The sequence below is a fragment of the Cyprinodon tularosa genome, unplaced genomic scaffold (genome assembly GCF_016077235.1).
Source record: "Cyprinodon tularosa strain WSP-4 unplaced genomic scaffold, ASM1607723v1 ctg636, whole genome shotgun sequence".
NCBI lineage: Eukaryota > Metazoa > Chordata > Actinopteri > Cyprinodontiformes > Cyprinodontidae > Cyprinodon > Cyprinodon tularosa.
The window spans coordinates 1,245,641-1,260,407 of NW_024039381.1; the positions used below are offsets into that span (position 1 = coordinate 1,245,641).

Genomic DNA, 14,767 nt, shown 5'->3' on the forward strand with positions numbered 1-14,767 from the left:
TTGTATTAATTCTCTTTTAATGAATAAACTTTTAATTTATCTGTTTGTCTAGAGCTTGTGGTCTGTGTTGTTTCAAATGTGCCCTATAGGTAACGTTCATGGTTAATTTATACTTTTCTTTTGCAAGAGGATAATCAAATGTAAAAGTTTTGCTGGTTAGAGGGATGCTGGGATTCTGTCCTGAAAAATATTACCTTGTGACCCGACTAATCATTTATACCAGACAGTAAATGGGAGAATAAGACAAATGTCCCTATTTTTCCCTGACGTAACAAATCTGGCTTTGATTAGAATCCTGCAGAACTAGTTTATCATCGTTGAAACTCTAAGCCAATGATAATGTGATGTAACTATAAACCCAACTGGACTATTTAGTTATAGGTTCTCTTTACTCAGAAGAGCACAACAGCAAAAGAAAGAATAGAGAAATAAATAAATAAATAAATAAATAAATAAATAAAGAAAGAAAGAAAGAAAGAAAGAAAGAAAGAAAGAAAGAAAGAAAGAAAGAAAGAAAGAAAGAAAGAAAGAAAGAAAGAAAGAAAGAAAGAAAAAAAGAAGGCAGCAGCGCCCCCAACTGGCCGAGCTCATTTATTCACCGGAAGTCGATTTGATGTAACCAGAATATCAAAGATGGCGGCGCTGGTGGGTGAGTATTGTTTTGATGAAACCTTTTCGCGTTTATAGTTCGCAGTATTCGGGTTTTCGACGTAATGCGGTATTATATTTTTAAAATACGTTGGGAATATGTCAGTATGTTGGTTTGTGACATTGCTGGAGGTCGTATTTGTAATTTGCAGGGACGTCGCATACTGACCTTGCTCCGTCTGCGTTAGCAAACGGTTAGCTGCTACAGTTACATGATGAGTCCCAGTTACAAAAAACTACATTATATCATTATTTTAGCAGGATGCCACTATTTTTAAAATGTTAAAGGGAATTTTGATGCTGTATTTTTAAACTCTTGATGAAAAAATATTCAATAAAAGGTTTCAATTAACTCAACTAGATGAACCATTTCGGCATATTTTCTGGACTTTTAATTATAACTGATTAGGTTTCAAATATAGAGTTAGATTTTACATTTCAACTGTTTATTGGCTGTTAAAATGATAGCATAACACTAATTATTATATACTTACACATTTGCTTATATGTTTAGTTCGTCTATTTATATCTTTGACTCTTATAACGTGTCATAGAGTATTGTTATTGGGTATTTTATATTTAATAAACAATAATTCCTATTTTAAATGTTGATCAGCAAGTTGTAAACAGGCTTGCGATGTTTTTCAGTGATGACCTGCATAGTTTTTGCACAAAAGCATGAACAGTTTTGGACATCAAAATAAAACAAAATGATTTAATTAAACAATAGAATTTTCTTACACTATTGATAAAATTATCGATTATTTTTAAGCAGGCTCTTAAAAGCAACAAAAGGCTTTGATCCAATTAGAACATTGAACTGTACATTTTACTTCGTTTTTTGTCTTTGCCCTCCATTAATATAACAATTCTGCACCACACAACCATAATATTGAATTAAACCAAAGAGTACTTTATGGAATAGAAAACCTTCCTAATTCAGATATTACATGTCTGACTGATGCGGACAGAAAATTACGCACCTTATTTAGATGGTATAAATTGAAATAATTGGGCAAATTTAAAGTTCACCTTTTCCTCCCTGTAAAATTCACATTTGAACTATTTTGATTTTAAAAGAATTGATTGCATTATTTCTATTATTAAAAAAGAAATTATGATTGAAAGTGTTAACAAACCGAAATAAAGAATCTCATATTTACAGAGGAAATTTTGTCTGTAGTTTCCTGCTGTGAGCTCAAGGTTACCCCATACTTTTTATTGATTAACAATATAACTATTGCTGATGTTTTATAGTTGTGTTTTTACGTAAAGGTAGTGTTTTTTCATCTTTCAAAGTCACGAAATGCTGAGGTTTACCTTATCATTTTTCCTTCTGTTTGTAAAACCAATTTTACTTTTGCAGCACCTCGCCTGGCTCTGTTTGGCTCTTTTTCAACCAGGTAAGATTGTGTTTTAGGAAATGACTTACCGGTAGTATTTAGTGGGGGGATTAGATGGTCCTCTGTCATAAATATCCAAGATAATATCCGGCTGTCGCAAGCAAATACAGAAGCATTTGCTGTTTCCTGCTGACAGCTGGAGTGTTCAGCCTGTCTGCTTTTCAGAGGAACAGACTAGCTAAGCTTGAATGCATCATGAAGTTTAGAGACTCAGAATAAATAAGTCCTCTTGAAAAAAGAAAAGTCCCTCCATCTGTCCCCTTTCTCTCCCTCTCACAGCACAGCCACTTTCTCCTATAATACTACATTTTCTTCATGCTTTCATCGGTTATTTTTTCAGGTAATTCTAAAAAGATGTCTTTTATTCATCTTCTTTCTTTTTGTGCCCATCAGGCCAATTTCAGTTTTTGCTATCCAGCAGAAATGCCTACATGGCAGTGCTAAAAGCGATAACACAACAACCACAAGGTAAGCTATGCTGATAGACTGACATAATCCCCCTCGAATCCTCAGGGAACGCGTGTTAAATCCCTCCTCCATCACTGTGTTGCAGTGTGGTGCCAAGCAGAGAGAGAAGCACAGCTGTGGCAGCAGCCAAACCTGCAGCAGTGGCCAGCAGCAAGGGGGAATATGTGGTGGCGAAGTTAGATGATATAGTCAACTGGGCACGCAGAGTAAGTATGTGGGAGAGAGGTGGCATTGCTTTGTTACTGTTGGTTATGAATTGATCTACAAAGTTAAACCTTACATCATTTGGATGCACTCTAATGGCAAAAAGTATCAAACCACTGCTCTTTTTTATTTTTTTTTAAGTACCTGGGCATGCAGACCTACTGCTGGGTTGAAAAGTCGACACAACAAACCTTGACATATTTTGCTTTTCTAAATGATATAGTCTGTGTTACTGGTACAAATGTCAGCTGTTTCTGGATGTTGCTATTATGCACGTGAACATGGCTGGAAGCAACATCGCCAATACCAGCTGACATGTTAACGTCAGACACGTGGCTAGAGTGTTTTTATTTTGGGAGCTCCACAGGATTTGATTCATACTGTAACATCAGAGGACTCACCTGTTGGTAAAAATTATCTCAGACTTTACCAAGCTTCATAAATCTTTAAAGTGGCTTCATAGGGGAGCTGCATGTTATCTGGAATTGCAGCTGTCACTGAAGCATGAATGCCAACATGCTAACAACGTTGACATCCTTCCACACCCTTGTACCTCCCTCTGCTCCTCTGAGGAGGTTGCTTGATTCACTGAGCAGCTGATATGGGGGACATAAGGTGACATGAGCTTCATGTTAGTTCCTCTATCATGCAGCAATTTAGCAACACGATTAAGAAGATCTATAAAAATAAACAATCTGCAACAACGTGAACGTTTCCATAATTTTTAGGGAAGGAATGGCAATCCACATCTCAGAAATCTGCTCATTTAAACTAGTATTTACATTAATATGAGCTCTTGCCTTCCATTAGCAATTTCTTCAAATCAAGGTATATTTTTATTGATTAAAAAAATATTCTTATCACTGCTGTGTTTTCCCCGTCAGAGCTCTCTGTGGCCCATGACCTTCGGTTTGGCGTGCTGCGCAGTGGAGATGATGCACATGGCGGCCCCTCGTTACGACATGGACCGCTTCGGAGTCGTGTTCAGGGCGAGCCCTCGACAGGCCGATGTCATGATTGTGGCCGGAACCCTGACCAATAAGATGGCGCCAGCTCTGCGAAAGGTGAGAGGAGAAATGGGTTAACACTTCCTGGTTTCCTGTAAAGACCCTATTTCCTCTGGAGTTTTCTGAATTCCCAAAAAAGCTGCCTCATTGAGAATGTTGGTGGATGTCCATATGATGTCACATCCGCACTGGAATCAGTCCAACTGTCGATCCATCATTATGCAGAAATAGATCACCATCTCTCAGTCCAGCATTTTGTCCATTACTGTATCAAAACATTGATTTTTCAGTTTTAAACATTATTAAAACTCTAAATAAGAATATCTAAATGTATAGAAACCAAATGATAACTCCAACAATGATCAGCAGTGGATTAGAGATCTATTTATCTGACGATACTTTAACCTCTTCCTTCTCTTATTCAATTCCTCTCTATAAGGTATAATTCTACATTTTCAGCTTGCTATCACTGATTTTAATGTCAGACATTTCTGTGTGCAAAATAGGAGTGATGGGAACACTATAGCTCTGTTAATGCTTGCTGGATTAGGACCGGGCTGTTGATGGATTGGCAGACGGGCATGGAGCTCCAGCTGAATCTACAGATTAGTTTAGGCCGTTCTTATATAACCACAACTAAAAGCTCCTTCCATCTAACAGGTGTACGACCAGATGCCTGAGCCCAGATACGTAATTTCCATGGGAAGGTGAGTTAACTCCATCCTGACTCTTTGTTTTGAATCTGTGATTTAGCAGTCGACTTATTCTAATCAATTTCTGATTTCTACCAGATTAAATCCAGATATTGGCTAAACCTAAATATTGTAAAATGAACAAATAACAGGATAAACATTTATTCTGGTGACATCAGTCTTTCATAGTGCCTGAGACATCCTCCCCCTCATTACAATTATACACACACACACACACACACACACACACACACACATATGTATAAACACTGATAAAATCCTGGTAAAATGAACATCGCTCCATTGAAATGAGGAGTTTTTGACAAATATGGGTAAAATATCCCTATTTAAAAAAAAAAAAAATGTCTTCCAGCGTTTTTTGTGAAATTGTTGCTCAATCAAGACATAAAAAGGGAACATAAGCACATAAACTAACTGCTTCTTGAGTGGATGATAACAGATGGCGGCGAAGAATCGGATGTGGATAGATTTCAGTCACTGTTAGAGAAAGATAAAACTGAATCAGAAGAAGAACGTTACTTGTCATCAGATAGAACAGCACAGCACTGCTCTGTCTGTTAGATCTGCGTCACACGTCTGTAAATACAGCACATAGGTGAAGCAGTAAGCAGAAGACACAACAGATGATGGTAGAAATTCAAGACAGTCCCTGATTTTTTTAATTTATTCTAACCTTAGAACCTATTGTAATGCACATATGCGTTTACTTTTTGCCTATTTTTTCTATTTAATTCAATAATAAACTGTTAAGTCTGTTAACAGAGTTTTTAACCCATAAAATAATCATTTTGATCCTTAAGCAAATGTAAATGCTATGTTCATCACATATGAATCAGTAAAATAATTGATGAGGTCTGTATAATACAGACTAAGCAGAATGGGCTTCTGCTGGTTTTTATTGTTTTCTAATAAAAGGAACATGATAACCTTTGGAAGTGATTTCATATTTTCATTATACTTCTGTCAGACTTTTCATTATTAACAATAAGTCCCAAGATCTAAGGTTAGTTTTGAGATGAGAAGCTATTCTTACCTGCTGTAAGTAATATAGACTTATTGGGTCAGTATTGGCTTTTATTATGTCTTTAATCACAATGGAGAGTAAAATATTGTCCTGGTTTGTGGTATTAGTATTTGTTTCTTTTCATTTGGGAAAAAAAGGCACTTACAGGTGTAAAGAAATCATTTTTAACATAATAAACCTACATAGATAAAAACATCTAAGATAAATAGTTTATTAAAGTGTTGAAGTCTGGTCCTGAAAACACAGATTAAACTGTTTTCTGATGACCTGAGATGTCCTGGCGATACATAGGATGCTCGCTACGGTTTCTATCAACTCACCACCTAAATGTGGATTTCATTTACTTCACTGCTATGTAGTATGTCTGAAGTATTTTGGCTGCTGCAGTCCAGGTTGATCTATTTATTATTTCTTTTCTTTTTTCCCCAGCATGGTCACATACTGTTAACTGTGTCCTTTGGCATCATTTGAGATTAGGGTTTTACTCCAGTTAGTGTTATCTCTGTTTTGAATGTTAGTGTTATATCTGTTTTGAATGTTTATAACCTGTCTAATTTTAGCTATTTTTTTAACTCCATTTTGGTGCCTTTTTAATATGTTTGGTTCTGTCTAGCTTTATAAAAAAAAGCTGGATTGGATTAGACTGGTTAAAAATTTAGTATAGACAGAACACATAATTTGGGGGGGAAAAAACAATATCCTCTGACGTTTGTTTATTGACAAATAAATTATTTATTTTTAGACCTACATCGTGCACATTCTTAATGTGCTTTTTTTTCTTTAAGTAATATATATATATATATATATATATATATATATATATATATATATATATATATATATATATATATATATATATATATATATATATATATATATATATATATATATATATATATTTTTTTTTTTTTTTTTTTTTTTTTTTTATTTATTATTATTTTTTTTAAGATGTTTTATTGTGGACTTCTTGTTAAGATAAAGTCGGTAAGCTGCGTGTGAGTTAGACAGTTCCCTTCTTAGCCTGGTTTAGTAAAGCTAACAGGATAAAACACTTGGTGGCAGTGTTGGCCCACATAACTGCTCTAAAGCTGAAGCTAATCTTAGCAACCATTGGTGGGATGCCTTTACTTTGGGCTTTTTTATTGCTCAGCTGTTACCTCCAATCTAATAAAGTTTTTAAAAGGTAGTATTTTTTTTATGATTGTCCTCCCCTAGTTGTGCCAATGGAGGAGGTTACTACCACTACTCCTATGCTGTAGTTCGAGGCTGTGACCGCATTGTGCCCGTGGACATTTATGTTCCAGGTAAGCCTTTTTCTAAATCATTTGGAGGTGTCTGACAGGTGGTATAGTAACTGCACAGCAGAACATGTTTATAGATATAGAGCTTTTAGTCTGTTGGATTTCAGCTGCCTGGTAGAAATTAAAAATAAAAAAGCATGGAAATCATCTCTTCACAAACTGTTTGCTGCTCAGACTCATTTCAGATGCATGCAGAGATCTTGGAGATGAAAGTCAAAAAACAGTTTGTTTTAGGATGTATAATTTAAAAAAAAATTAGTTTAACAGGTACCTTATATAGTCTTTATAGTCCTATAGTGGATTCCTAGATTAACTAGGGTCAGATTTCGCCATCTGCTAAATTGACTTTACGGAACCTCTTTACAGGCTTTATGCTGGAAAGTTTGAAAGACTATCAGTTTAATTTACTTTTAATACCAGATGTTTGATATTTTACTGCTTTCTAAGTTCATTTTTTGGTTTAATATGGTGCTGGGAGCTTTCATTTGTTCTGCACTCCACAAAGCCCACAATGTAACGCAGCAAAGAGCCCTGCTCCTTTTAACTTTAAACCAAACATTTATCCATAACAAGAATTGAACCAAATTTCATCCGTATTCAGTAGATTAGAATGTTTAGAAAACTTACTTTAGAACTTATACTTCAGTAAAGTAATTAAATCCATTAAGTTGAACACATTGTAAAGATTAATAACATAATCTGATGTTTTAAACCCTGATAATTGAATGCTTACAACCAATAAATACACATTTAATTAACCTTAAATATAAATAAAAGACCAATAAAATATACCTTTAATGCTAAATGTAGGCTCAGTGAAAATAATTATTTCTAATACCTAAATGGAGATTCTACCTTTTATTCTCAACAAAGCAGATGTTTTAATTTATTGAATATATCTTTAGTTTCAGTTGGTGATTAAAATAAAAAAAGGTTCTTCTTGGGTTTTTCTGTGTCAGTTCTTCACAAGCTGCAACTGGAAAACATCAACCTTAGTAAAGTAATATTTAGAGTTTATACATGTTATTTTATAGTTACCGTATTTTCACGACCATAAGGCGCACCGGACTAAAAGGCGCAGTCTCAGTTATGTGTGCCATTTCTGTATTTAATACACACATAAGGCGCACCGGACTATAGGGCGCGTTTTTTATATACAGGTACATGTCCTCTCAGGTGGATTTTCCCACTTAAAAACATATTAAAACTACTTTATTCCCACTGATCACAGCAAATAAAGCTGCAAGGTGTATTTATTACAAAGTATTATTCAAACCTGGGAACCGGCCGTGAGAGACACATCGCTGATGACACAGGGCTGGGATTACTCCTCTGATACAGTTTATTGACGCATAAATTAACTTAAAACATAGGCAGGATAATAATCTGGATGAACTGACTGCAATGATTAAATTTTCAGGTGGACTTTCTCACTTAAAAAGATTTAGATGAAAAAACACCTGCGGAGGTGAGCCCGTATGCGCCGCGGCCCAGAGGCTGCTGTTGAATTAAGTTTTCAGGTAGAAAATAGAGCGGGAGCAAAACTGAGTATGATTGTGCTTTATTCAAGTATTTATTACAGAGTATTAATCAAACCCCTCAAAGTCCTCATCCTCTGTTTCTGAATTAAACAGCTGCGCTAAATCCGACATGCCAGTTTCCCCTTCTTCTTCGTTTATTGACGCATAAATTAACTTAAACCATAGGCAGGATAATAATCTGGATGAACTGACTGCAATGATTAAATTTTCAGGTGGACTTTCTCACTTAAAAAGACTTAGATTATTTAGATGAAAAAACATCTGCGGAGGTGAGCCCGTATGCGCCGCGGCCCAGAGGCTGCTGTTGAATTAAGTTTTCAGGTAGAAAAATAGAGCGGGAGCAAAACTGAGTATGATTGTGCTTTATTCAAGTATTTATTACAGAGTATTAATCAAACCCCTCAAAGTCCTCATCCTCTGTTTCTGAATTAAACAGCTGCGCTAAATCAGACATGCCAGTTTCCCCTTCTTCTTCGCTGTCAGAGTCACTTTCCGTGCCGTGCGGCTCCTTGGAAATAATGCCGGCTTTTGCGAAAGCTCGAACAATATTCCCAGCAGAAACGTTAGTCCAAGCATCTACAATCCATCCGCAAACGGTGGCGTAACTTGCCCGGCGCTGCCTTCCACTTTTAGTGAAACTGTGCTCTCCGTCTGTCATCCATCGCTCCCACGCCGCTCGCAGCCTTACTTTGAACGGGCGGTTCACACCGATGTCGAGCGGTTGAAGCTCCTTTGTCAGACCTCCCGGAATAACAGCAAGCACAGCGTTCATTTCTTTGACCTTTTTTTCACATCGGCTGTGAGATGGGCACGCATGGAGTCACAAATTAACAGAGATGGTGATGCGTGGAAAAAAACCACCTGGTCTCCTTACGTACACCTCCCTCAGCCAAGCTTTCATCATCTCCTCGTCCATCCAGCCTTTTTCATTTGCCTTAATAACAACTCCAGCTGGAAAAGTCTCTTTAGGCAAAGTCTTTCTTTTAAAAATCACCATAGGCGGCAGTTTCTGTCCATTTGCGTGGCAGCCAAGCACAACAGTAAACGACGCCTTTTCATACCCCGTTGTGTGTATCGCTACAGTGCTGGTCCCCTTCTTCTCCACGGTGTGATTCACCGGGATGTCGAAAGTGAGCGGCACCTCGTCCATGTTGGTGATGTGGCTTGGCTGGATGACTTTGTCAGCGATGTGTTTGCTGCAGAAGGAGTGAAAGCTCGCCAGCTTTTCCTCATAATCCGCCGGACGTCGCTGAGCAACTGTAGTCCTGGTCCGGATGGAAAAATTGCACCGTTTCATAAAACGGAAGCACCACGATGGACCTCCTTGAAAATTTTCAATTTTCATTTCTTCCGCCAGCTTTACTGCTTTTAGTCGAACAGTGACCGTTGAAACGCTGGCCCCACTCGGGCCACCTGGCCTTATGTCCGCGGAAACTCAGCTGCGTCTTCTTCACCAGTCGGAGTTCGTTTTCCAGCTTCCTCCACTTGCGAACCATCGATTCATTTATATTGAATTCTCTCGCAGCTGCTCGATTTCCATGTTCCTCTGCATAGCTGATAGCCTTCAGTTTAAACTGGGCTTCATAGGCGTGTCTCTTTGCCATTTCCAGGGTTGTTAAGACAACAATGTTCTGCATAAAGCACATACCTGTTCTTTTATACACAAGCCACGCCCACACTTCCCCCTTTAAGGTTCTCACATACTCATGGTGGTCTCAACAACGTCCGCAGATAGGGCGCACCGCACCATAGGGCGCACCCCACATTTTGAGGGAAAAAAAAGACGTTTAGGTGCGCCTTATAGTCGTGAAAATACGGTATGTAATATTTTAAAATTCACATGCATATGCTTAATAAATAAGGTTATAGTTGAACAGTTATTCTAGTTCAGTAATTAAATAAAAAATATTAAACACATGTTTACATTCTCTGTGCTCTTTCGAGCATTTATCGATATGACTGATCAGTTCCTCGTTCACCTTCATATTGCTTGTTCATAATTTATTCACCGTTTCAGCATTTCTATACAGAAATAAACAATTTCATAAAAAAATATATCTAATTTACTGTTCAGTCTTTGCAACTAATACTCAATACACTAGCTGCATCGGTGGTGTGTGGCGCTAAGGTGATCTCACTATAAGAACTGACCATATTCAAAAGGTTTTCTTTAAGGTCTATGATATCATGGCCATTAAAGCAGGGTCTATAATTGATTGAAAATCGAAGTTATTGAAATACATTTTTAGTTAATTAAATACAAAGAGATTGTTATGGAACATTCTTAATTTTGTCTGGAATCGAATGGAATCTAGTGCTTTTAAAACTTAATATACCGTATTTTCACGACTATAAGGCGCACTTAAACGTCTTTTTTTTCCCTCAAAATGTGCAGTGCGCCCTATGGTGCGGTGCGCCTTATGTGTGTTGTAACTGCGACTTTTGAGACCACCTCATTGAGGAGATGATGAAAGAGTGGCTGAATGTAAGGAGACCAGGTGTTTTTTTTTCCACTCATCACCATCGCTGTTAATATGTAACTCCATGCGTGCCCATCTCACAGCTGATGTGAAAAACATGGGGAAACAAATTAACGCTGCTCGACATCGGTGTGAACCGGACCCAGCAGGTGCAGCAGAAGCAGCGAGTTTACATGCAAAGTCAATGGTTGACGCGCATATAGGTGCAGCAAAAGGTCCCGCAGCGCATTTTGGTGCAGCGCGTCGGGAGCGTTTAAGCATCTTAAGCGCCGCGCTTCTGCTGCTCGAGATGGAAAAATTGAAGTTTTGCTGCTGGACGCGCCGCATCAACCAATCAGAGAAGCTGATCTGGGAGCTGCCAGCGAGACAGACAGCGCTCTGATGACATATGATATTAACGCAAATGGAAAAGGCTGGATGGATGCGTGGCTGAGGCAGGTGTATGTGAGAAGACTAGGTGGTTTTTTCCACGCATCACCATCGCTGCGTGCCCATCTCACAGCCGATGTGAAAAAAAGGTGAATCAAATGAACGCTGTGCTCGCCGTTATCCCGGGGGTCTGACAAAGGAGCTTCAACCGCTCGACATCGGTGTGAAGCGGCCGTTCAAAGTAAGGCTGCGAGCGGCGTGGGAGCGATGGATGACCGACGGAGACCACAGTTTCAGGATAAGAAGGCAGCGCCGGGCAGATTACGCCACCGTTTGCGGATGGATTGTAGATGCTTGGACTAAAGTGTCTGCTGGCTCTGTTGTTCAAGCTTTCGCAAAAGCCGGCATTATTTCTGAGGAGCTGCGCTGCACGGAAAGTGACTGACAGCGAAGATGGGAAACTGGCATGTCTGATTTAGCGCAGCTGTTTAATTCAGAAACAGAGGATGATGACTTTGATGGGTTTGATTAATACTTTGTAATAAATACATGAATAAAGCACAATCATACTCAGTTTTGCTCCCGCTGTATTTTTCTCCCTGAAAACTTAATTCAACAGCATCCCCGGCGCGTCTCCTCCTCTTCATCGCGGTGGCTGGCAGGTGTTTTTTCATCTAAATAATCTAAATCTTGCAGCTATATTTGCTGTGATCAGTGGGAATAAAGTAGTTTTAATATGTTTTTAAGTGAGAAAGTCCACCTGAAAACTTAATTGCAGTCAGTTCATCCAGATTATCTATTTCTGTCGGAGGCGCTCAGACCCCCACATACCAGCGGTGCGCCGACAGGAGAAATCCTTTCGTTCACCGCGGCTGCTTGCAGGTGTTTTTCATCTAAATAATCTAAATCTTGCAGCTATATTTGCTGTGATCAGTGGGAATAAAGTAGTTTTAATATGTTTTTAAGTGAGAAAGTCCACCTGAAAACTTAATAATTGCAGTCAGTTCATCCAGATTATCTATTTCTGTCGGAGGCGCTCAGACCCCCACATACCAGCGGTGCGCCGACAGCAGAAATCTCTTCATCAGCAGCCTCTAGGCTGGGCAGCCTGGGGTTCACCGCGGCTGCTGGCAGGTGTTTTTCATCTAAATAATTTTAGCTGCAGGCACCAGGATACCGGCAATAAAAGCGGACATATTCCGTCAGCAGGTTTCAGGATTTTAAGTTAATTTAGGAGTGATCACAGCGCTGTGTCATCTGCGATGTCTCTGTCTCACGGCCAGCTGCCAGGTTTGATTAATACTTTGTAATAAATACATGAATAAAGCACAGTCATACTCAGTTTTGCCCCCGCTGTATTTTTAAATACGCAGTAGAGGTATTTAAAGGTAGTAGAGGACTTGTACCTGTATATAAAAAACGCGCCCTATAGTCCGGTGCGCCTTATGTGTGTGTTAAATACAGAAATGGGACACATAACTGAGAGTGCGCCTTTTAGTCCGGTGCGCCTTATGGTCGTGAAAATACGGTAATTAAATATTAAATATTCTGAATAAAGTTAGAAAATCCTTTATGGAGGATTCAGTTACTACATTAGATGAAGGATAAATGTGTCTGGTTAATAATTGATTTAGTTTTAATCTTTCTGTCCTGCAGCTTCAGACCCTATGAATTAAAATGATTGGCTCCTATCACCACTGGTTCTACCAGAGCAGTTGGTCTGGCTGATGGTTTGAATCTGTTTCTGAGGAACAGGCTGTTTTGACAATCTGCTAGTTTGACTGAACTCAAAATAACGTGTTTAACTTTAGATGGAGGGACATTTTCTCATAGCAGCAATTCCTCAATATTCAGTCTTTAATGCATTGCTTTAAATGTAGGGCAACTGTAACCTTCCTGCTCCATTTACATTAATACCAGAGTCTTGGTAAACATGGCCGCTATGAAAACCAGCAGGGCACCTATTTTCCTGATCGACTTGTCCTGTTAGTTATTTTGTAGTTTTCATACTTCATGGCTTCTTTTTTTGTGCTCAGGTTGTCCTCCTACGGCAGAGGCTCTCCTCTATGGCACTTTGCAGCTGCAGAAGAAAATCAAGCGAGAGAAGAAGATTAAAATCTGGTACCGGAAGTAAATGTGTAGTATATATGTATAAATATGTGTGTATGTAAAGGCAGTATTTCTGGTTTTATTTGCTTTATCTGCTCCTCTTCCACAGAGCTGCAGAAACTTTAATAAAATGAGTTAGTTATTCAAGGCTGTTTAATCTGAGACAAAACAGCATCTGCTCAGTTTAGGTTTCTGGGTCTTTAAACCAGAAATTAACAGAATGAACAGTTAACTTAAGGGGGGATTAAGCTGCACTATGCACTCGGTTGTAAACAAAATAAGCGGTGAACCTCAGTATCCCTAAATGTCATTTCCAATAAATTTTGCTTCATACAAATTCAGGATTGTTGCTCCTTTTGTCATTATTGTGATCCTTGTTTTAAGAAGATGAACCTGAGCTACCAGATGTCATCTGAGATCAGCATAACATCCTTCTTATTCACACAGATCCACAAAATGCGATGCTAAAAGTACAAAATGATGAACCACTGAAACACAATTTAAGGAATAAAGGAAAAAAATATTATCTAACTTTTCTTGATCTCACATTGGAGAAATTTATCTCTGCATTTAACCCATCCCCTTGGGGAGCAGTGAGCTGCCATTGTGCGGCGCCCGGGAAGTAGAGTGGGGTTAAGGGTCTTTCTCAGAGACCCAGTGGTAGTCTGTGGGAGTGGGACTCAAACTCAGAACCTCAGGATTCCAAGCCCTATGCCCTAACCAATCCCCAAACAGTTTGTATTTACCTTAATGCATCAGTTAAATATATAAGTACCATATTTTCTGGACTATAAGCCTTTTCTCTTACGCTTTGGACCATGCGGCTTATAAGAAGGTGCAGCTTTTCTGTGGATTTTTACTGCCAAAGGGGGAAGTCAATGTTGGAAATGAAAGAATAAGGGACTAATTTTCATTTAGCACAAGAAAATGCTAGCAGCAGGCACGAGACGGAACAAATGTCCTGAATTCACACATTTTAACATTTATTTGCTGCGTTAAAGCTGCTGAACCAATGATGAAACTGTGCTAAATTCCTGACAAGCTGAAATAAAGAGATGATAAAGCTCCATCTTTCAGCAGAGGCTCTCACTGCTGCAAGCCAACAAGCTAACAGGAGCTAGCATTCTTCTCCAGGGGCTATATGTAGAGCTCCCACTACAGGTTTGGCGGGAGACAGTTCAGAAGTTACCAGCAGCTTATAGCTCAGTGTGGCTTATATATGTATGTTTCCAGTTTTTTCAAAACATTTAGTGGGTGTGGCTTATAGTGAGTTACGCTAAAGAAAATACGGTAGATTATTCATGTGAAAATATCTGTTACAACAACATATTTGAGTATTGATTTAGTATATGGTTTATGTACTGCTGTGTCCACAGTGGTCATTTAAACTTTAGATGATATCTTAATTGTTTGGTTAGTTAAACTAAATGAAGCTGCAGGTAAATCACATTGACCAGTGATAGACCCTGAAATATTTATTGGAACAATTAGCTGAGCATT

General features: G+C 38.5%; 1 protein-coding gene across 1 annotated transcript; it reads left to right on the top strand.

The window, feature by feature from the left end:
• The first annotated feature begins 566 nt into the window (after positions 1–566).
• ndufs7 (NADH:ubiquinone oxidoreductase core subunit S7) lies at positions 567–13,608 on the top strand. Its single transcript, XM_038308409.1, has 8 exons — positions 567–649; positions 2,015–2,051; positions 2,445–2,519; positions 2,605–2,725; positions 3,608–3,787; positions 4,391–4,437; positions 6,683–6,771; positions 13,195–13,608. Exons 1-8 carry the CDS (start codon positions 634–636, stop codon positions 13,290–13,292), a joined length of 663 nt encoding a protein of 220 aa, XP_038164337.1. The 5' UTR covers positions 567–633; the 3' UTR covers positions 13,293–13,608.
• Positions 13,609–14,767: the final 1,159 nt, after the last annotated feature.

Bases quoted from the DNA above. Each gene is read 5' to 3' on its own strand.
- ndufs7 (XM_038308409.1), top strand. The intron at 3,788-4,390 runs GTGAGAGGAGAA...TCCATCTAACAG, and splicing joins TGGCGCCAGCTCTGCGAAAG to GTGTACGACCAGATGCCTGA. The intron at 4,438-6,682 runs GTGAGTTAACTC...GTCCTCCCCTAG, and splicing joins TACGTAATTTCCATGGGAAG to TTGTGCCAATGGAGGAGGTT.